The following is a 25,197-nucleotide window of genomic DNA, read 5'->3' on the forward strand; positions in this document are numbered from 1 at the left end:
AAAATATTAGCAGCTCATAGCTTGAGTAGTAAATGATGACCTGTAATGTGAATTCAGCTCTCTATATTCTATTCTTGTATAAAATCTATCTAAGCTGTGCATGCACGTATTCTAACTGGTGAACAAACATATAACCATATTGATGTTTACAATGGTAAGCCCTACTGATAAGGAAACATAAATGAGATGTTCAACAACGTTTTGGATATGCTTTTAAAGATACTCCAAATATTATACAACTTAAGAGAAATCAGATGCCAGCAGTTGTTGAGTTTGGCAAGGAGAAAGATGTAATACTTAGGCTAGGACAAGTGTGTGTGTGAGAGAGAGAGAGAGAGAGAACCTTTTCAACTAATTTGTCAATTGCTTCTTGTGGATAGCAAAGCACTTCCTTTTCCTCCCAAATGCCTAACGGATAGCCCAGCAACTCTCGTGTTTTAACCCATAGTTGTGCACATTGGCGTGCTAAACTATTCATTTTGCAAACAATGGGTATAATTAGCAATAAGATGACATAAGAAATAGAAAAGCAACATCCACATAAGGAAATCAAAATTTCAATCATATCTTCTCAATGGTTTAGAAACTGCAGTGAGATAAAATAAGCAATCTGTCTCAACAGTTACCACTTATGGAAAAATACCATCTTGCTTATATACCAAGGGAAAGCTGCAATAAAATGAAATCAAATGAAGCTCTTAGAAACAGATGACTCATTTAGCCAAATAGACAAAGAGAGAAAACAAATTATACTAGTCATGCATCTTTGGAACTTTTTTAAGAAACTTTTGTCTACTATATTTGGGAAGATTTCACGTAGTGGGTAGTGGAAATGTGAGGTCACAAAGTTTCCTGTGTGTAACTCTAGGCTTAGTAGCTTCACTTTCCATTGACTACCTTTCATCCATTAAGGAGTTTCCTTTTAACATGGCTGTTTGGATTAGCATCATATGGATGTACCTTTTTCAACTTGTATAGGGTTTACCTGTATACAATTCACCTGTTATTTAGAGTCTCTAATTGTTTTCATGTTAGTTATTTATTTAATCTCCTAGAGTTCTTTTAACTCTCTTTCTATTCTAACTTGTACTTTCTATCCCATAGATGTACTTTGGTCATTCTTGGATACTAAAATAATTTTTTCTTTCTATTGAAGCATATCATAGATCCAGTAATACCAACCAAATCACTAAGGCCAAGGTTAGTTGTGAAGACATATAGATTCAGCATTTTACTTGCCTGCCAGCTTCAATAAGCAAATAAAAAATTATGATATTGAAATCAAACAGGATAACGAACAGTTCTGTAATAAATACAGATGCTAGTTTTGCTTTCATTTGAATAGTGTGTTGCATAATTGAATAATTTTTGTTTTCACAGTACCATTGCTGATTATGAGATTTTAGACTGGTGACGCCTCATGGACTTTCTTAATATATTGTGTTTTGCATAAATTTTTTTATCCCAAAGGTTGTTTCCTGTTGGGCGCTGTTACCATTTCATTTTTGTTTCATTATACCTTTTGAAGTGTAACATAGGCAGCTTCAATTTAATCGAGCCATCAAAATTATTTTCATCATATTAGCATTTATTTTTAGCCATAGTGGTACAAGATTAAAAAGATTATAATAAAAGAAAGCTTTTTGCATTCAAACTTATAACAAAAGAAAATATCAGACTCACCTACGCATGCGACTGAAAAAGCGAGCTCTTTCAGTGACTCCAATAGATCCCCTCGCATCTAAAATGTTGAATGCATGTGAGGTCTTCAAAACATGGTCATATCTATCATAGTACACAAAATCAAATAGTATAAAATTTATTACAAGAATACTGAAATTACTGAAATCAAATCCAATATATTGGAGAAACAAATTTGTCCATGCACATACGCTGGAATTGCAAGCCCCTTTGATAGTAATGAACGTGCTTCACTGTCAAAAAGTTCAAAATGTTGTTGAACTTGTTCTACATTTGCAAACTCTAAATTATATGCACTCATTTCCTTCCTGCAGAATACATAACAATGAAATCTAAATTTACAGTTGCTGAGAAATTGAATATGCAAAAAGAACATATTCCGAAAATGATACCTCAGAGCTATTATTCAAGTCATTAGACACATCCCTGAGCATCGACCTCATCCAAATTATACAATTGAAGAGTATAAAGAACTTAAGACCTCACAATTTAAACCATACCAATTAAATAATTCTCAAAATACATATAAAAGGCATATCACATATCTTGCAAAAGGACAAGGACCCTTCACTAGAGACTCCAAATGAAACTTGTTCCCAGTAAATAGAATCACTAATACTGTTAACATAATACAGAATTTTTGTTCAAGATCCATTGTATGCAGTGTTCTTATTTATAACTGACATAGAAAATGATGAAACACTTAAAAAATAGAATAAATGAGAGGGTTATCTTAATGTTTTCTACTGTTTCTAAGCAGGTGGCATTTTGGGTATGGGCGGCTGAGACAGAACTTCCCAATCCTATCCCCTCTTTTCTGTGTTTTTAACTTTTTGGTGATGTCCCAAGGAACAACCCTCAAAGTAACATCCCCACTGTCATGCAATTTAAAATATGAAAAGAAATACTCTTTTTTTAATTTTAAAAAACCATAGATAGTTGTGGAGCCCCCAAAAGGCCTCTAGACACACACATATATAATGCATATATACTTATACATATATGTATGTATATTTGTGTATATACACATAGATATACATGTGTAGATACATGTGTGTGTGTGTGTGTGTAAATATACATGTACATATACATATATGTATATGTGTATATATATGCATCTATGTATACATATACATGTACACACACACCTACACCTACACACACACACACACATATATATACTTGTATATATATGTTATACTATATACATCATAGTTAGAAGACTCAAACTCGGCAAGCTGATTTTTGACTTGGACTTGGACTCGGCTCCCAGACTCGACAAATTGAAAAACCAAAGAAATTCAAATTTTTTTGAGGATTTAAAACCTGTTTCATACATCCTTTGATAAATAAACATTAAAGACACGATAATCTCATCAAATAGAAGCACATACACAAGTTTACATTGATCACGTAAGTATAACTGCAAATCAACAACATGGACTGTGGAAATCTAACGAATCTAATTCATAAAATCTTCCTGATATTTGTGGAACACCTGCAAACAATTTATAAACTCTGTATTGAATTCCTCGATGTGATTCTGATTGGACTTCATCTTTGTTTGACAACTGCAACTCTTAACCCGACAAGCTGGCAAGGTTAAATCTCTGATACCACTGTGAGATACCCTTACTAATTTCACCCCAAGTCCTTGTAATATTTTCCAAACAATTATAACAAACATTTGCAAAATGTCTAATGCTCAGAAAATAATATTTGCAAAGCAGACTTGCTTTATAACCAGCTTGACATTTTATAGGAACTCAGAGTATTACAAAATGGTGCACCTTATCAGCTATGTCTTCCAACATATTTGCATTCAATCTTATTCAACTAAACAAAGATGTATGCACACTGAATAGGAATTAAATCATAATAAATGAACAGATATTACTGGACAAATTTGTAGAAATAACTTTAATAGAGAATTTCATAAATTTGAGTTTGGTATAAATATTGACCAATGTTTTTATATGGAGCCTAATCAGACTTGAAGGTTAAATTTTCCCCTTTTCGGTGCAGTTTCCCCTCAAATTATTCAACGGGTTTTGGGGCAGCGCCCCCAAGACGAGATCAAGAGGCAGCACCCCTTACAGGGTCTAGGGGCAGCAATGATTCTATCTTCGAGTGCAATGTTGCTTGCAAGTCGTTGAGGTGGCACGACATTTATTAGCGCCAAGTTTATTGTGGCGTGGGAAGACTTGCCACAATAGTTTCGAATGGAAAGGACCTATGATGTTTTTGTGCAGTGCATGGAAGGTTTTTTTATTTGCATTTTGTATTTCATTTTTTGACAGAAAGGTGAGGTGTTGTGCATTCCTCTACACAGGTTTTTGTGGGCAAGAAGGAGGGTGTTTCGTTACAGATTTACTGGTTTGCATTTTTGTACGCAAGTTTTCTTTCATCTATCTGGCAAGGAACGGTTCAATTGTGGGGTGATGAGAATTTTAGAGTTCTAAGGAGCGGTGTTACGAACCATCAATGAAGCATAGGTTTTATTTTGTGAGTTTATGTTGTTCTTTTTATGTTTGGTTTATATGCTTCCTTTTGATTATGTGCATGTGCATGGGTTGCAAGTGTGGGCTATCTGGAAGGATAGTGACAAACCTGGTTGCTAATTTCATTGTTTCTGTGTTTGAGGTAATTGCGGCCTCTTGGTTGTTTTCCGTCATTCCTTCTATGCTTCACATAATTGTGGTTCCAAATAAAATGGTTATGTTAAATTTTGGGCAGGTTTTCCAAAGTCGTTTTTTTATGAGAATTGTCTTTTTAGGTGTGGGTTTTTTAACCTGCTGAAATGAGATGAAAAGCGAAAGAACCACATAATATAAATTGTAAGAAACCCTACAATAGAAAGGCGAAAGTACTTGTGCTTCGCAGTGGTTTTACAATACTCCCTTTGTTTGAACCAGACAAAAGATATGCACAATCAAATGTTGTGGGCAAAAACAAATAGATTATGAGGCGTGATTGCTATAGTCATCTGTATTGACATGTGTATTTTTGAGTTTCTCATTTACTATTTCTGAGAATTCATTGTTTAGTTCCTTCGAATATTTTGTCAACAAACCATTAAATTGAACTGATTTGCAATTAAGTATGACATGTTTTAGGGCTTTTGTCTATCATGGAGATTGCTATTTTTATTTGCACTTTGCTTGCCAAGTTATTTTGCTCAAACAATTTTTATTATTTTATAAAGGCATCGGGAGTTAATTTTTCGATTGGCTGATATCTAATGCTCAAAAAATAGTATTTGTAGAATATCCATCAAATTCCAAGGTTTGTGTTGGCTTTATCACTCCTCGCGTCCTTAAAATTTGTCTCTAATGGAGACTAAACTGACTTTTTAATTTTTTTTACCTTTTTTTTACTTGCTAGGCGGCAGAGTCTGGGGCTCAAGACTCAGCAAGTGTGTCGAGTCTAAAGGACTCGCGAGTCTGCGCAAACCCGGCTAGACTCGGCCAAGTCTGAGTCCAGGGTCCTCTGGTCGGCAAAGGTGACCTGCCTCGGGACTCGCCGAGTCTAGGCCAAACTTTGCAAGTCCTGTAACTCAGATATACATATATGTATATGTATATATATATATATATATATATAAATATATATACATGTTATACAATATACATATACACATATATGTATATGTATATGTATATGTATATGTATATGTATATGTTAATGTATATGTATATGTATATGTATACATGTTATACAATATACATGTATACATGAATGTATATGTACATGTATATATATGTATGTAAACATGTGTATATATATACACATTTGTACACATGTAAATGTATATGTGAGCATATACATATATGTATATTTCATATGTAAGCATGTATATGTACATGTATCTATACATATGTACACATGTATACATACGTGTGCACATATATATAAATATGTACTTGTATACATTATATACATGTGTACACATATACATATAAATATGATACATGTATATGTAGATGTATATATATACATATATGTATATGTATATGTATATGTATATATATACACATACATATGACACGTATATGTATATATGTGCACATATACATATGTATATGTAGATGTATATATATCATTGTTGCAAGGAAACGTACCCTAGACCCTTGGAGACCCGAACCAGATACTGGTTCACGTATCCCGTGTGGGAGTCGACATTGGATGCGTTTCCAATTACAGGAGACGTGGGCGGGAGTCGGCAAGGCGTCTCCCGACGTCTCCAGATCGAAAATAATAAATAAATCAAAAAACGCGAAAAAAAAACTAAAAAATACCCTAAAAGTCGCGACGTCATAACACATACGACAGCCAAAAAGTCAAAGAAAAGTTAGAAAACCTAACGCGAACAGATTTTCATCGATTTGCAGCCACGAGCACATATTTCTTCGATTTGCAGCGTCGCGCGAACATATCGTCGATTTGCAGCGTCGCACGAACATATCGTCGATTTGCAGCTTCGCGCGAACATATCCATCGATTTGCAGCCAAGGTTTAGTGTTTACCGCAAAAAACAACAGGTTTTTTTCATTTCGCCTTCCATTTCGGCGTTTAAATATTCAATTTTTTACCCTTTTTGGTGGGTTTCGTCTGCGTTTTTGGCATTTTGCTGGGTTTTGTCCATTTTATATTTTTAACAATATAGGCTAAAAGAATTCGAATTTTATTTTTCTGGTTTCATAGTCTGTGTTTTTGCCATTTTTTGGGGTTCTGTCAAATTTCAAAGTAGTGTTTCTAATTTGTATAGTTTAACTATATTTTTATTTTATAATATAATATATTTAATATTTAATATTTATTATTTATTATTAAATTATCAATATATTATATCAATTACATTTATATTTATAATATTAATAATTAAATTATTAAATTATTAATGTATTATATACTGTGAATGTGAGTGTATCAGCATCGAACAATAACATTCACAGTTAATATTATTAATTTATTAACTATGAATGTCCAATCTTAATATACTGTGAGTGCCATTTTGTTTTCAATTTTACTGAATGTGAATGTGAGTCGCCATTAGATGCAGTATATTTTTCATTTTTTATTTTCAAGTATATACTGTGAGTGCAATTTTGTTTTCATTTTTTAATGCAATAATAATATTTTTCATTTTTTATTTTCAAGTATATGAAGTATGAACATTGAGCAGTAAGAAAAAAAATAAAAAATCTAATATTCTTTTGTTTTAAAATTTAAATTTCTATTCAGATTGAGCATTCAAAATGTCAGGTGGAGGAAGACAAGGGTTGTACCCACTTTGGAAGTATGTTGATCGTGTTCCAGGGCCGAAAGGATAAGGTGGAACAGCCACTATCAAATGCAAACTTTGTAATTTGGGATGGAAAGGTACCTACACGAGGGTGAAGGCTCATTTCCTCCACTTGCCATGTAATGGTGTTGAAGGTTGTACAAATGAGTGTGAAAGATATGATGCTGTGAGAGAACAAGAAAGGGCTGATGGAAAAGTTGTTATGCGAAGCTCTTATGCTTCAACAACAGGGGCAACTACTGAAGCTTACAGTCATAATATAGAGTCAGAGGTGAATGTGACTTCTAGAGGTGTAGCAACTGAACCGACTCACAAAAGACCACACATTGGCAGCTCAAACCCCATTGGAAGATTGTTTGATATGCAAGGTCGAGAAGCAGTTGATGCAGCCATTGGACGATTCTTTTATGCAAATGGAATATCATTCAATGTTGCTCGCTCTCCATTTTATGAAGAGATAGTTCATGCTATCAATAATGCACCAACGGGCTATAAACCACCAGGGTATGAGAAGCTTCGCACTACTCTTGTTGATAAAGAAAAAAGTCGATTAGAGGAACAAACTGCACCATTGAAAAGAGTGTGGACTCAAGAAGGATGTAGTATTGTGATGGATGGGTGGACAGATGCTAGGAATCGTCCACTACTTAATATCATGGTAACATGTAGCAAAGGGCCTTATTTTTTGAAGGCAATAGATTGTTCTGGGCAAGAAAAAAATGCAGATTTTCTTCATAGCCAGCTATGTGACAGCTTTGAGGAGGTGGAGGCATCACATGTAGTCCAAGTTGTTACTAATGCTGCCCCTGTTTGTAAAGCAGCAGGCATGTTTGTGCAAAAGAGGTACAAGCAGATATTTTGGACACCATGTTGTGTGCATTCATTAAATAATGCTCTCAAGGATATTGGCAAGTTCCAATGGATTTCAGATCTCATAGAGAAGGGCAGAAAGATACAAATGTTCATATGTAACCATCACCACACACAAGCCATTTATCGTAAATTTGCCAAGGTGGAACTTCTCAAACCTGCTGACACACGTTTTGCTTCTTACTTCATTCTTCTTGACCGCCTTTGTGAAGTCAAAGGAGCTTTGTGTTCCACGGTTGTTAGTGATGCATGGGCAGCTTGGAAACAATCTACATCAGATATTGCAGTTGAGGTCAGAGCTATGGTCCTTGATGAGCATTTTTGGGCTGATGTTAAGTTTGTTGTGGACTTTATTAAGCCCATATGTGAGGTGATCAAATTTGCAGATTCAAATAAGGCATGTTTGGGAGGTTTATGAAGCAATAGATTCCATGTGTGAAAGAGTAAAGAAGATAACTGATGCAAAAGATATTTCTCTATATCCTTTGATAGAAGAAAAGTTACATGGAAGGTGGAACAAACTTAACACACCTCTTCATTGTGCTGCCTATGCCCTTAATCCTAAATGGTATGATATAGAAGTGACCAAAAAGAGAGCTCCACATCAAGATAGAGAGGTAATGAAGGGCTTTTGGGCTGCGGTTAAAAAGATCTATGGCCGAGGTGAGGAAGCTTCAATTATGAGGACTCAATGGAATAATTTTTCACGTGGGCAAGGTGATTTTGCTTCTGTGGAAGCTATATATGATATGAAAGTAAAGAAATATCCTATAGAGTGGTGGTGGAATCATGGAAATGAAGCCCCTGAATTGCAACCATTTGCAATACGATTGCTCTCACAAGTGGCTAGCTCTTCATCTTGTGAGAGAAATTGGACCACTTATGGGTTCATTCATTCACTAAAGAGGAACCGATTAGGATCAAAGAAAGCAAAGAACCTGGTGTACATTCATAGCTCACTTCGTCTTCTCTCTCGTGTAGATCCTGGATACAATGAGGGTCCTTCGGCAAAATGGGATCAAATTTCACCTGATGGAGAAGTTGCAGCCATTGTAGATGAAGTGGTTGAAGCAGATGGACTAGCTGATTTACCCCCTGTTATTCTACCATCAGAGGAACCTGAATTCAAGAGTGATGACTATTTGGAGAGCCTCATAGCTGATGACCTTGATATGGATGATCATGGCGAAGAAGAGTAGATTATAAATATAAAATTTCTGATTTTTGCTTTCAGTTTTTGGTTTGCATATCAGCTTGCTGTTTATCAAGCTATCTTCAATATGTAATCAGTATCACTAATCAGTTTGAAACTATGACACAGTGATTGTATGGCATTTTGATCCTAAACTTCATAGTTAATAACTTAATACTTAATGTTATTTCTTGTTTTGAAAGTTCAATGTCATCAGATTTTCTATAAATTATTAAATTATATTAAAAAAAAAAAATTGGCGTCTCCAAGTACCCACGTCTCCTATTTTGAAAAAATAGCCATACCAATACCCGACGTCTCCAAGAACCCCCGTACCCATGCAACCTTGATATATATACATATACACATATATGTAGATGTATACATATACATATATGTAGATGTAGATGTAGATGTAGATGTATATATACATATGTACACATATATATGTATATATTACTGTAATGCCCCCTAATTGGGGCATACCTAATTTTTGCCCAAAGTAACAATTCCACAACATAATTTGTTTATGAATAGTATTCTATAATGAAATCATATAATAGCTATTGAACCTTTTAAAGTAAACAAGCAATTAAGTTAAATAACATCACCTATTTGGATCTAATCTATTTTTCATTTGCCGGACCTATTCCCAAGGAATGATATAACACCCCTTAGTCCACAAGTGGCGGAAGCTCTCGTCTATCCCACTTGGGGCAGGCTACTTAGATTGGGGAATCCATCTACTGCCCTCCCAATTGTGTCTCCTTAGTAACCCATACATGATTGCTTCTATCCTTTAGTTTCACTTCTAACAACCAACCATTATAGGGATTTGAGAGGAAAGGACAATAGGGTGCCCAAAAATCTATCCTTTAGTTTCACTTCTAACAACCAACCATTATAGGGATTTGAGAGGAAAGGACAATAGGGTGCCCAAAAATCATTCACTGCAACTAAGCCCAAGGGCATGATATAGCACCACTTGGCCCACATGTGGCAGGAACTCTCGTCCATCCAACATGGGGAGGGCAACTTAGACTGGAGAACTCATCTACTGCCTTCCTAATCGTGTCTCCTTACCCATACACGATTGTTTGTAGAAGGATAAATAGATTAAATAAATAGTTAGAGTCTTGATAGACTAGCAATTCCCATTATCAACTAGATTAAAATTACATAAGAGATTATATGTTAAACAATACAATCAGATTGCATACCACAACAATTGCTAAATCACAAGCCTGCTGTTTTCTGAATGCAGATTACTTATATAAGACCAGTTCTCCTTTGATGCCTTTTCTCCAACTGAAGTTCTGGCCTATACAGACCTCAAAGAGGACAAACGGTCACATCTCTTACCTCCCCCACTAAGAGTGGGTGTCTTCTCCCAGCTAATTTCTGCCTCTTCTAACTAATCATATGCATCTTCATTAACATTGTGGCTGTTGGTAATTGCTATGCTTAAGCATAGGTTAAAGATTAGAGATCGACGGATGTGGAGGTTCTTTGCAGCAAGGAAAAGTAGCGTCCCTTGTGTAACTGCAGGCTTCAGATCAGAAAATCGTGAAGTCTTATCAATAAGACAATTTTCTGAGCAACAGCAATACTCAACCTTAGTGTGGATTTGTTTATTATTCTGTTTTCTTCTTGCTTAAGGACGATTTAGAGACTGTTCTATGGCAGGGGCATGACATTTACACATATCCATATGTACACATGTATATATATGTATAGATATACACATACATATCCATGTACTTTTATGTATTTTTTTTGGTTTTTAAAGTTGGAATAATTGCAAATGCTTTCAAGTTTCGATGTTAAATTTTTTTATATTTTTTCCTACCCTTCGATGCTGATGTTATGCACTTACATGTCAAGTTGAAGCTTTTCAATCTTACAAACTTGCAAATTTTAACATGTTCAAACCTTCAAAACTATCTTTCTAAACTTGTTCAACTTGCAAAGCTGTTGTATTTTATTGTTCTTGGTGTGCAAACCACTAAAAAAAAATCTTGCTTTCCACAAGCAAAATCTGCTGTTTTTTAAAGCGAAGACACATTGAAAACTTAAAAATTCTGCTGTTTTTTATATTCCTATTGAGGCTTTTTGTTGTATCAATTTTCAAGGTCAAAATGGATTCATTCAAACTTGACATTATGAACTTAAGACACCTGGAGCTTGTGGTCAAGGAACAAGAGCATTTTCATATTGGGATATTTTTTTGCAATTTCACATGCAAATCCTGACTACAATATTTTTGGCCAACCTCAAACTCTGTATTTTGACTTAAATTTTTATTAGATTTAACTTGGTCAGGAATAATGGCATGTCCATATGATGATGATACATTGGTGCCATAGGAGCACAAAATGGTTATACACTCAATTTTTCTGAAATTGGGAGACAAAAATGTCGATAACAGAAGCAAGTCTTGATGGTTCAATTCTTAAAAAGGCACAACACTACATAGATCCATACCCAATGGGCCAGCAGTACTAGAACGTACAAATGCCAGGGGCTCTATGCCTGTTGGAATGTGAACCTAGGTCTGTTTGTAGTGATAGTTAATACTGTCTCAGCCACTTGACCTCAACCGCAATGGATGGAGCCAGTATCTATTTTGATTTCTCATAAGTGTCATAATATTGTTCTAACTTACTATTAAATATACAGACATAAGATTCATAACGAAGCTACCATTGCCAATATAGATTACTTGAAACTTTAAAAGTAAACCTAGGTATCTTATATATTCAAAAGTACCAGTTCAATAGCTCTTGTCAGTTATGAATTACAATAATTAAACTAAGAAAGTTGAAGAATGTACTCATTTTCTAGAAAAAGTTCACCATATGTAATGCCTGGGGCATATTGAATGTTTTTAAAGTGATCAACACCCTGCAATTGAAATTTGACAGAACAAAATTACTGATCAAAATTTCATAGCACCTAATACAACCTAGATATATTACAAATATAATTTAATTTCAACTATAAAGACAAACAGCTCACAAATCTAGTTAGGTTATGCATTACAAGCTAACCTGCAAGGACATTAATATGCGCTCAAGACCATATGTTATCTCTACTGAAACAGGCATCAACTGTAAACTCCCAGCCTGGAGGAAAGTGAAAGATATATAGGCTTACAGTCTGAAGGAACACAACAACTTACAACAAGAATCTATTTCCAATATCAATGGACTTCTTTTGAACTATCACCATTTACAGCCCTCTTTGAAAAATACATGGCACCTACAATCAAAATTAATGTGCCTTCTCTCTTACTTAATAATCAGTTGCCACTTTTCTGTATCTCAGTGTTACTTCAAAGTTTCAAACATTGAATAACCTATTGAATGCAGGTACATAAGTTTATTAATCTCCAGGTTAGTTCAAAACTTCAAACAGTGCAAAACCTGTTGGAAGTAGGTAAATTGGGTTATTTCCATCCCATCCATCCAAACTTCCCATCCCAGACCCCAAGCTCCAAGAACCTGCCAATATAACAATTGCCAGAATATTCTAGTTATCCTCATAAAATGTCACTTGCATGGGAAACAATTAGCCTTTTCTATAGTAGAATGAGAACAAAATATACAACTAAAATATTGTTGTTCATTCAAAACAGCACTTCTAAGTATACAAGACTAAAGAACTGTGTCTTTTATATATATCATTTCTCAAAAGAATTACGCAAAATCATCCAAGACATATGTATCAGCCATCTTGACTCTTTAGTGTTACAAGCAATTTCTTTCTCAATAAAATTCATATTGCTGGTCTTTCCCTATCAGCATATCCACACCGTAATACTTTCAGTTTCAGACTATCTAGTTATTTCAATCCATAAAAAACCTAATAACCTACTCAATCACATATGTGCTTGGTCATAGCATATTGTACAGCTATGCAGTTTCCATCACTTTCTAAAGTATTGAGAAAACGAGATAGAAATGTCATGTCTGAGTTATGGAAAGAATCAATACCGGGCTCTCCCAATTGTCCTCTACAAAACGAATGTCATGGGCTTTGATATCAATGCCTGTTCAAGCATTATATAATATATTTAATAAGGAATACTAAAAATTTGTAACAAAGTGCGAGAAAATGAAACAAATAAATTATATTAATCATCATGATTGATCTAAACAGGCTTATGAAATTGCAGATTAAAACACATAAAAAGTACAAAAATAATCTCTGAGTTAAGCATGAAGTATAAAGAATATATAAAGTCCAATGTAAAGTTCCTTACAAGCACATAATAGAAAATATAGTTAAAGCTATACATATTTGAAAAGGAAGGGTTGAAATCTTTCTCATCTCTAGGTGGAGGACTGAGCATTGGAATGTATCTCTTCTAGACATTATATCCAACACACAAAAAATCATACATAAATAGTGTATGGCTGAGAAATGCTTTCCATAAAAAAAGGAGAATGCATTAAATGTTAATCCAACAACAGCTTGAAGGTCAAGGACATAATATGAAGAATCTATTTGATATCAGGCTTCAGAACTCGTCCTTCCACCTGTAATGGCCATCCATAACAAAGCCTCAAGACATTAACTATTTAATATGGCGTTGACCATATTATGTGTTGATCTTATATATGGATAGTTGAGGATGGCATCAAAAGCATCCATTACTTGTCAGTTTACTTTTCAAATATTTACTTCCAGTTTTGACTCCTGGGAACATGGGGACTAATAAGGATAAAGGTAAATTGCATTCTTGTTAAGAGAAACAACCTTGACAACTCAAACTCGCACCATTTGCAAGAAACAAAAGCCTTGACATCCACCATTACATTCTTGTCAACTAAGTAACAAACTTAGTAGCAATATCTTCTTCAACACCTTGTCACAAATATATGATGTAAAATTTGGAGAGAAAATTCAGCCTCAATCCCAAATACATGTTGCATGTTCATGTTCTAGCCTTCTAGGCCCAGTAGAAGAGAATATTGTCAAATGGTGAAAGAATTCAATATCAACAGGTTTTCTTTCACAAATTAATTATTTGAGTTAAGGGCTCAGAAAGAAGTGTACTTTTAGTCTTCCATCTTTAAACCTACAAAAAGAAAAGACCCCTGCAAAAAACTTACCAAGTGCTACCAAGCTACTTATATATAAATCTTGTGAATTTCCTGGATCTGGCTTCAAAATAACCTGCAATGCAAATCATATTGAATCGCAACCAATAAGAAACAAATCATCCTTCAGCAGGTATCATAGAAATAAGTGTTCCTCCACCTACCTGGAATTGAGTGTGCCGTTGAAGTCTATTAGGATTGTCACCATAGCGGCTGTCATCAGGTCTTATACTTGGCTCGACATACCTATAACAAACGCAACTATTAGGATATAAACCATAAAGAAAAAAAGAATACTCCATAAAAATTAACATTGACTTAGAAAAGGTAGATCTAAACTCTCAACATTTCATTTCACAAAATTACTGTGAGCAAGGTTATGATTTACATACTGACATGAATAGGCATTGCTTTAACTGAGAATGTCCAAAATATTACTTTCAAAAGCATGAAATGACTTCAACAAGTGCACACATAACCAACATTGAAAAGCACATGGAAATCAAAGACAAAGACCTTCAAGCATAAAATAATAAAACCACATAGGATGTTTAAAAAACATAAAATGTGTTCTTCTGGTCCTGTACCGACCATATTCTTAAGCTTACTTAGGTGGTTGGGTTAGTCTAATTTAGGCATGTTAGTTATTTTCCTATTTTGAATAGTTAGGAAATTAGAAAAATTCAAAAATGGTTAAGTTGTGCAAGACAGCCAATCATAACTACCCTTTATTCTGGCCAATCACATTCAAAAGTGATGTAATATGGCCAATAGAATTATTTCTAGGATTAAATTGGAATTCTATAAGGGCTTCTTCCCTTTAGAATTTCGTATGCTAGAATCTGGAGGATGGAATGAGAATATGACATATTTACCAAATCATCTCAAAGAAAGGAATTTACTAATGCAATGTAATTATGTTATTTTCTTGTCATTTGAATACTGTTTAACACATAATTTTGAGCCATTTTCTTAAGTTTAGTAACTGTCTGTTTGGTATAGCATGAGAGCCTGTACTCCCTTCCTTTGTAACATGGTATCAGAGCTTTCAAACACAATGGAGAATGATAAAACAAGAAATATGAGAAAAAAATTGCATACAAAACAAGACTGCCAATGTGAAGTTAAAAAAATCAAGCAATATCTACATCTGTTGCTAGAAAATGACTATTCCTTTTCCATTGCCATGTAAGAAATGTTTCAATAGGCCTCTTGCTTTACATTATATAATTCTATGGAACAACATGGAGCATCTTTGTTCATGACCCATACAAATAAAAATAGATCACATTGTTAAGGCTGTAATATTGCAAATGTAGCTCTGAAATGATCCTATCCAAGAATTGATGGAAACTTTAGGACACGTGAAATGATGAAAAGGTATTAGACTTTGTTCGGCAATGTTTGGCCACATGCAATGTCCCAACTAGAAATCTTAGGAAATATGCAAATTTTATTAAAGTTATTGAAGTTTCTTTTGTGCAACTGAAATAAATTTGAAATGTATTGATGCCAAACTCTAATATTAGAATTCTAATCAGCAGTACTAAAGAGCAGAAATTAACATGTGAAACCTTCATATTGCAGCAGATCTGAAGAATAAATATGGAAACCCTTATATGACAAAAAATAATGAATCATAACAGCAGATCTGAAGAAAAAATGCTTATATAGTTATGGCAGCAATTGCAAACAGCAACTTTACTTGTATGACAACAGCCAATGGTGAACACCAAACAGAAACTTCACAATTTCAAGTTACAAAGAATGGTGCTGGAGAGATGTTGAATAGGAAGCAAGGGTTCTCTTGGTTTTCAGACGGGCACTTAGTCATTCAGCTAGACTAAGTTCTTCAAATCTGCTCTTAGCCATTCTATACTATATGATCTGGATGTTAGTCAGCTGCATTTCAGGCAAGCTTATTATTCTTGAATGGGAGACACAGCTTTATAAATTGGGATTATTTAAAATTTTCAATGAATTAAAAAGTCCTACTAACAATCATGTTTTAATTCCTACCATTCATGTGAGATCTCGCACTCTTATGGTATTTGTGTTATTAGAACCTTTCAAATTCTGTTACAAATGGATTAATCTTATGTTAGCCCAATTGATCAAGGCACCAACCATGACAAATTGTATCATAATATTGTTAAACTCTTTTTCTATCACTATCTTATGAGAATTTGGAGTTAGTTAGGGATGTGTTGTAACTTGTGTTATACACACACACCCCATCTCCGACAGGGACCCCCCCTTTCCTTTCGTTTGCTCTGCCGGTTGCTAGAATGAGGGAGGATAGATCTACGAAGACCATTCCAAGTCCAAACCTAAGCCAGGGTGTCCTTTCAGATCTTAGGATCTCTTTGAGTCACTATGGAGTATCAAGGTGAAATCCAAGCATAAGGAGAACGGGTTGAAAACAAGGTATGAGTTCCCTGCATACCCAAATTCAGTGATAGGAGACAAAATCAGCATGGGCCTTAATTAAACCTTTCCCAACACCATGTAAGATAAACCAAACATCTTAATTTCTGCTTTGTTCAAGTCTCAAGGAACAAATTTGGTGTTTGCACTCATAGTGGGAATAAGACCTTATTCCTAGAATATTTCCTACTACTGAGTTTTGGACCAGGTTTCCTCCAAACTCAGTACTTGCACAAAAAATGGGAATAGACCTTATTCCTAAAACCTTTCCCAGTGCCAAGGTTGAGACCGAGTTTTGATTTTGCAATCAGAAGAGACAAGGCACTAATCCTAGAGGCCTTCCTAATGCCGAACTTTTGACCGAGTTTAAGCCCAAAGGTCCAGGTTGATGACAATGATTCCAATTCTGAATCCAAGGGCTGAGCTCCCTGATTTTCACATGCAAAAATAAACAAGCTTGGTCCCAAAAGGAACTTGGGAGATTGGGGGCATGGAGATTGCTGATAGGGTTGATACATCATTAAGCAAATTGCCCAAACTCGGACTTGTTGAGACCTAATCACACATCACCCCATCCCAGATGGGGAACCCCCTAGCTTTTAGGCCCTTTCGGTCGTTTGGTCTTGGATTTTTGTGTACGTTGGTAGCAGTCTCTTCAATCTCTACGTTTTGCGGATGTTCAGGGGTTAGTTAGGTTTAATCTGCTTCTCTGTCGAGTGAATTTTGTGAAGTCTAGGGCCCATTTTGTCCCTTTTTAGGGTTTCTACCTTTTATCTTAGATTTTAGGGGTTCCTGTTAGGGTTTTGGGAAAACTGAACATACAATTGGAATCAAGACCCTTCAAGGGACCTCCCAGTAAAATTTGACCCCAAACGGAGCAACTTTCTATTTTTAGAAAGTCCCTATTTTTTAGGGATTTTTTCGAGTCCCAGAATGTCGCCATTTTGCCAAAAATCAAACTTACTATTTTTAGTAATTTCTATTTTTAGTAAGTTTCTATTTTTAGTAAGTCATTCCTGCACCCTGTCTAAGGATCTAATGCTGACACTTGGAAAGTTTCTATTTTTGGAAAGTCAGTACTAGCAGGGTCAGTCAGACAAGTCGACAAGGATCAGGCATTCACAGACATTTCTAATTCAGGAAAATCAAACAGCAAACAAAGAAAGCCAAAAATGGGTCAAGTGCTGGAAATCCATGCCTAAAATGGAAAGCTCGGGAAAACACTTCAAAATTACAGGAGGTCGAAGTATTCTAAGTATGGGAGATTAAATGAAGGAAAATCCATGAATCCTTCTCCCAAGCAAAAATGCGCCCAAGTCTAAAGTCAGGCACTGAAATGGAGAAGCCAAGGAGACGTGGAAAAATCCGCGAGTCCATGGACAAAGCAAAAATGTGCCCAAGTCTGGACTGGGGCGCCAAAATGAAGAAGCCAAGGAGAGGTGGAAAAATCCGCGAGTCCATGGACAGAGAGAAAATGCGCCCAAGTCTGAAGTCAGGCGCTGAAATGAGATTCCCAAGGAGAGAGGGAAAATCCATGAATCCTTGGCATGGCGAAAATTCCACCCAAGCTAAAAAATTGAAATTTTGCCTAAGGCATGGAATCTCAGGAGTCAAGGAGGAATAAAAAGCAAAATTCCCCTCGGGCGAATCTTCGAATTTGCTATTTTTAGACACCAAATCTCGACCAAGTGTGGAAAATTTTATAGATTTGGAATCGGGGTGAAATTCCTCATCCAATGAACCTGACTCCTAAATTTTAGGAGGATCCCTAGAAAATAGGGATGTTGAAAAAGGACAGATGGAAAATTCCATGAATCCATGGCATAGTGAAAATTGCGCCCAAGTATGCAGTTGGGTGCCAAAATGAAGAAGGCAAGGACAGATGGAAAATTCCATGAATCCATGGAATAGTGAAAATTCCGCCCAAATATGCAGTTGGGTGCCAAAATGAGGAAGGCAAGGACAGATGGAAAATTCCATGAATCCATGGCATAGTGAAAATTCCGCCCAAGGATGCAGTTGGGCGCCAAAATGGGTCAGGCAAGGACAGATGGAAAATTCCATGAATCCATGGCATAGTGAAATTCCGCCCAAGGATGCAGTTGGGCGCCAAAATGGGTCAGGCAAGGATAGATGGATAAATTTCATGAATCCTCCACATAGAGAAAATTCCGCCCAAGTTAGAAGTTGAAATTTTGCCTAAGGCATAGAATCCAAGGAGTCAAGGAGGAATAGAAAGTAAAATTCCCCTTGGGCAAATTTTTTGAATTTGCTATTTTTAGACACCGAATCTCGCCGGAATGAGGAAATTGTTATAGATTCGGAATCGTGGCAGAATTCTCCATCCAATGAACTTGGCTCCTAAATTTTAGGAGGATCCCTAAAAAATAGGGATGTTGAAAAGAAGACATGGACAATTCACAAAACAATGAATTCCTTCCTCAGGAGGAATTTCCGCCCCGACCTTGTGGAGGGCGCCAGAATGAACAGTGCACAAAGAGATGAATTCCTTCATTGGGGAAGAATTGCACCCAAGAAGAAGAAATTCCAGGAAAGGTGAAAAGTTGACTAAGTGTTTGAAATTTCTTCCTTTAGGACATAGTTCTTGGAAATCATGAAAATTGGCTAAGGTATGAAGAATTTCCTTCCTCAGGGTAAGGAACAAATTTCTTTCCAAAGGAGAATTCCTCCACAACAAGAAATCACACCCAAGGATGAATTGAAGATAAAATTTCTAAGGCAAGGAAGGAATCATGGATGAACTAAATAAGAAATTTCCCCCCAAGAAAAAATTTGAAAAATCCATTCTCAGGCATCAAATCACATCCAAATTTTGAAAGTTTTACAGATTTGGATTCGTAGGAGAATTCTCTTCCTCCTGGACTTGAAACCCTAATTTGTGCAAAATTCCTAAAAAATAGATGTTGAAAAATCATTTAAAATCTTTTCCAGAGCAAGGCAAGTTCAAAAAACTTCAAGAAAATATTTCCAAAGTCAGAGATTCCCCCTCTTGAAGTTTTCTCTCTCCAGGGTTTGTTTACCTCACTGGGTAAACAGGAAGAATACAGAAATCGAACAGCAATGTACAATGCAATTATAAAAGAAGTACCAGAATAAGCTTTCCATTAATGTCAAAGGATGTTCATATTATATCCGTTGTCAACAATACATGTGACACGACTAACATTACATGTCCCCCAACACCCGGAGGCGGTACAATATATGACAGCCGAAGGGGTGCGACACAACCGTCGCGACTCCAACTACCTACCCGTCGGCTAACTAACTGACCGCCGTAACTCATTATTACCGACAACAACATAAACATAACATAATGATTATTCCCGACAACAGGGTTTTTTCCACCAAGTGGCAGCCGAGTCAACAGACATTGAATTAATGAAGCATCTCTTTGCATGCAGCCGTCACATTTATGGTTTTATGACAGATTCTTCGTGCATGTCGCCGTCACTTGGAGAATGATGGGCATTTATGATGGTGTCGGTTATATTCTGGGCATAGTCAACATCATGGGGCACATTTAATGTGCTAGTGGGCGTTATTTTAGGCTCTTTTAAATTAATTGTACATGGGCATAATGGGTTATTAATTGCCGATTCCCACCTTGTTGCACCTTGAGTGGGGAATCTTTAGGGTAAACCCTAATTAAGGTTTTGCATGTAATCATGGCTTGAGGCCTATATAAGGGGGTGACCCCGTCATTTGTAAAGAGGAGAGACTATCGTCAGAGATTGTTGCTAAGAGATTTTGAAGCAAACACTTAATACATTGTTCAATTGTTGGTGTGTTCTTGTGTTGTTTTGGAGCTCGCATGGTCTCATTCTCTTCATAGATTAGATTTGCTTTCATGTTGTTAGACAAACTGGATTTGATAGGATCGCTTGTTGCAAAATTCGTGCTCATACTTTTGGTGTGCAACTGATTATTGCATACTGTGCAAAGTTAGCCTGAGCCTCCGTTATACGTGTATGTTTAACTTCGATTATCAGAAGAGATTGTTCGATTTGATGGTTTCTCTTGATGATTTGAAAATCTTTAACACACCCTCTGAAGATTGCACCGCCTTCGTGTAGTTGTGCGTTGCTGGCAAAGCAAAGCGTGGTTGGATTTTGCGCAGGTTACCCCGTCTCCTTGTTCATAGGATTAGATTACTTTTAGTCTAGTTTTCCTCTGCCCTATTCCTATTTACTTTCTGCATAATTCAAGATCCAAAAGATCCAAAACTAGAGCCTTCATTGCAAAGCATCCGTACAAAAATCCTTGAGCTTGCATAAGTTTCTTCAACATACGTAAGGCCCCTTGGGTTATCAGCAAACCCATCAAACAACTGAGTCACATCCATGCACTGAAGGAACCTTGGGAATTAGCCGTTTGAACTTTAAGTAATCCTAGCATACGGACTAATCTTGATCAAGAGAGGATAAGGTGACCGTTGGTGACTTTATTCTATGTTAGACGCGGTCATAAAAAACACATCAACGGGACCTAGGGGAGGTTTTTGAAATTTCCTAAAAGGTTTCTTACCCCCATGTTTTGGACCGAACTTTGCCCTTATTCCTAAAAGGCTTCTTAATCCCTAGGTTCAGCCCTAAGTTTTCCCCTAAAACTTGAGTTGCAGTTTGAAATTCAGTGATAGCACAATACGTGGGAATCAGCCTTATTCCTAAACTTTTTCCCAGCCCTGAGTTTTAGGCTGATGTTCCATTGAACCTTCCTAAGTCCAAGTTTTACTCTGCATGCTACAAGCTCGGTGATGGGAGACAAAATCAGAATTAATCATTGTTCCAAAATGCCTTTCTAACACTGAGTTTCTGACCAAGGAACTAAAGTTTGGTGTTTGCATCAGGCTTAAAATTTAAGGCCTTAATCCTAATAACTTTCCCAACAACAAGGTTTACCCCTTAACTTAGGATCCACTCCCAAATTCGGTGGTCACAGTCCAAATGAGATTAAGTCTTATTCCCTAAAGTATTCCTATGCCCAAGTTTGCTTCTCAATTCAGATTTCGCAATCAAGAAGGACAGTCCACATGGAATTTTGCTTGACAGCCACAAACCTTGACAGTGAGGGCTGCAGACAAAAGGGAATGAAGAACAGAATAAGGCAATGACAGATGCATATAGAGGCCAAAGAGAATTGGTTGTGAACAAGGTAGGATATCATCAAAGATATTGAAAAGCAGAACAATGCAAGATTTATGACACCATAACAGCAATAAGGTTTTGTATTGAAGAAAAGAGGACTTTTATCTTTATGGACAACCAATCATGGAAGGGCTTCAGTTTTCAAAGAATGATCATTTAGGAGTTTTAAACTTTTAAGGGACTGTCAGCATTGCATAGCCCAGTGTTGGAGAAGAGGTGCTAAAAGTTCTCATACCAAGTCAAGGCAAGCACATTGCAAGGTCTGAAATTCGATATTTGCACTGAGATTAGGAATAACTGCTATTCCCAAAAGTTATCCTAGGACCGAACCTTGCCCCTTAAACCTAAGGCTCTTCCTTGTGTCGAGTTTTATCCTAGGCCTTATTCCTTGATCACTTTCCCAAGGCCAAAATGACCTTCCTAGGTCTTAGTTCGTGGGACATGATTTCAGGATGATGTTCAATAAGATTAAAATGTTGCATTTACATCCCGAGGGGGCAAATCTCTAATGAATAGGTGAAAATGATGAATGATTGAGTCCCATGTAAATGTGATTGATCCTTGAAGTTGCTTGTCCCTGCAAAATAGGTGATCACCATGGGAGCCAAAGAGGTGAAAAGATCGAGGAGATAGAGACCACCAATGGGGCCAAAGGATGTAGAATGCAAGTGCGCCGGTTGAAGATATGATCATGAGGAGCTAAAGACCATTACCACAGTGCAGAAAGCCAAATGATACCTTTCCCAATTTTCAAGAAGACAGTGACAAGACACACAGAGTGCTACAAGAGCATGTAGAAATGGAGAATGAACAACTGGACATGATAGGAATATGAATTCATCGTAATAGCAATTAGTCTATTGTAAAATGACAACTTTTGGGCCCGATTTAATGCATTTAAGAGGGCCAAAAGTTAGTTGTTCGCCCAACTACCAATTTTGTCTTTTATGACAAAGGTTGTTATTATGCTAGGCTGTCATTTTGTCTTGTAGTGGGGAGCAGTTGGGAAGTAATTGAAAAGTGGTTGGAAATTCTTAGAGGCCATTAACTAGAAGTTGTTAGGGTTTATGAAGGTCAAATCTAGGCCATTGAATGGATTAAATCTCAGCCATTGATTCAGAATGTAAAATCTATAAAAGGCCAGTGCCTCTCTCATTGTTGGGAGTTAGAAGTTAGAAGGTTAGAATTAGTAGGATTTAGGAAGTATAAGTTAGAATGTAAAATATATATTAGGGTTAGGAGTAAAATAGAATAGGAATTGTTGAGCAGAGATTGTTGTAATAGTAGTTGAAACAAGTGAATAAAACATTGAAGAATGGTGTTTTGCCATTTGCCTTCTCCTGTTTGCATGGTTTCTTTGTATCAAGTTAGTTAAAGTACAGTGATTTTAAATGAAGTGTGAGGATATTTGATCAATTTTAGGTTCATACCATTGGAGATTTGTTGACTGTAAATCACTATGCATGGTTAGTCTGAGCTTTTCACTAATGTTAGTTCAATTGTGGATGTTCATCTAAGTTGCGCCAAAATTGGTTACTTAATATATGTTCATCTAAGTTGCGCCAAAATTGGATACTTAATATATATTGTTTTAACCCTAACGGGTGATTGGTATGATTGTGATCTTGCTATTGAAAAATCAAAAAAAAATTAAGGGGGTTTAATACAAAAAGCATGTCAGCCATTGCTCACTTACAAACAGTGCATCAAGATATATAAATAGTCGATAGTTCTACTACACAACCAATGTGGAACATATGGTTTAAAAGCATTACAGGTCGTGTTGTCTACAGAGACTGTCCAACCTGCATTCCATCTGTTTTGTCGATCCGCATGCATACCTCTAAGTAATTCATCCTTTTTGCATCTTAAGGGCTTTTCAGCTTGAAGGTAATTTGTTCATCCAGAAGCCTGCTTGCTCTATCCTCTCTGTTCGATCCTTCCTGCACAATGCCTTCTCACTCTATGACACTCAATTCGCAAAATGTTGACATCAATGACAATCCAATGCCAATAATCTCCCCCTTTGGCATTGATGTCAACCACACTAATCACACTCATTTATTCTCCCCCTTTGACAACAATGGCAAAGGGTGTACCTACAATTTCAAGCTTCCTTTCTCCTCCTGTTTTTGCATACCAATCTCGCTACTATCCTTACTAAGCAACTGTCTCCCCCTGAGACCTATAATCTTTATACTCCAACTCCCTTGGAGAGCAAACCAGTTCATAGAAATGCTGAAAACAATGAGCTCCCCCTAAACCAAAGGCCTCTATATGCATTTAAGTGCTGAAAGAGGGAGGGGCAACTCCCAGCTTCAATCTCAGATATTCAAAACTTTCCTTAGGCAGTGGTTTTGTGAAAATATCTACTACTTGTTCACCAAAGCTCACATATTCAAGTTTAACTTCCTTTTCAGCCACTTTTTCCATCAAAAAATGATAATGGCTATGTGCTTGGTTCTTGAGTGCATGACGAGGTTCTTTGAGATATCAGTTTCACTAGAGTTGTCACACATAATGGAAATGGGGTCTAAGTATTCTACCTAAATATCCTTGAGTGATTTTTTCATCCATAGAACCTGTGGCTAACATGAAATAGTAGCTATGTACTCGGCCTTAGCAGTAGATAAAGATATGGAATCATGCTTCTTATTGTGCCATGCAATTAATCTACCACCAAGGAAGAAAGCTCCACCATCGGTGCTCTTCCTATCATCTACACAACCTACCCAATCTGCATTTGTGAAGACTTGCAAGGTAAAGTCGTCATTCTTAGGATACCACAAACCATTGTCCAAAGTACCCTGCATATATCTGAATATTCTTCTAATTGCATTGACATGAGATGGCTTTGGAGTAAATTGAAACCTAGCTACCATGCACACTGCTTGTACAATGTCTAGCCTAAAGGCAATTAGAAACAGTAAGCTTCCAATCATTGATCTATACATGATCTGATCAACATCAAGTGACTCATTTTTGCTTAGCTTGCATCTAGTCACCATGGGAGTACTAACAAGCTTACAATCATCCATTTGAAACCTCTTAACATATCCTTAAAATACTGGTTTGAGAAATAAATATACCTTTTTTTAGCTGAGATATTTGCAAACCAAGAAAATAAGACAGCTCTCCTAGCATAGACATTTCAAACTCTAATTGCATTTGATCAGCAAAGTCTTTACACAAACTATCTTTGTTCCTAGCAAAGATAATATCATCTACATAAACAACAACTACAATCATGAGATTAACTTCAGCTTTAATGTATAAGTTGTTGTCAACACATCCCTTCTTGAAACCTTGCTAATGTAGGTACTTGTCTAGTCTAAAGTAGCATGCTCCTGGTGCTTGCTTCAAACCATATAATGCTTTCCTTTATTTACACACAAAATCTCATTTCTCAGGTGACTGAAACCCTTCAAGTTG

At 36.2% G+C, this 25,197-nt stretch overlaps 1 protein-coding gene across 5 annotated transcripts in view; it reads right to left on the reverse strand.

Moving 5' to 3' along the window:
* LOC131030537 (glycine--tRNA ligase, chloroplastic/mitochondrial 2) overlaps positions 1–25,197 on the reverse strand; it is a 305,534-nt gene that overhangs the window by 236,829 nt on the left and 43,508 nt on the right. For all 5 annotated transcript variants that reach the window (XM_057961392.2, XM_057961391.2, XM_057961390.2 and 2 more), the window contains 9 exons: positions 14,338–14,419; positions 14,186–14,249; positions 13,064–13,119; positions 12,494–12,571; positions 12,119–12,193; positions 11,902–11,972; positions 1,893–2,009; positions 1,684–1,785; positions 344–470 (listed from right to left, as the gene is read on the reverse strand). In XM_057961392.2, the coding sequence (XP_057817375.2) occupies positions 344–470; positions 1,684–1,785; positions 1,893–2,009; positions 11,902–11,972; positions 12,119–12,193; positions 12,494–12,571; positions 13,064–13,119; positions 14,186–14,249; positions 14,338–14,419 (772 nt within the window). The remainder of the gene's footprint in view (positions 1–343; positions 471–1,683; positions 1,786–1,892; positions 2,010–11,901; positions 11,973–12,118; positions 12,194–12,493; positions 12,572–13,063; positions 13,120–14,185; positions 14,250–14,337; positions 14,420–25,197) is intronic.

Source organism: Cryptomeria japonica, chromosome 6 (assembly GCF_030272615.1).
Source record: "Cryptomeria japonica chromosome 6, Sugi_1.0, whole genome shotgun sequence".
NCBI lineage: Eukaryota > Viridiplantae > Streptophyta > Pinopsida > Cupressales > Cupressaceae > Cryptomeria > Cryptomeria japonica.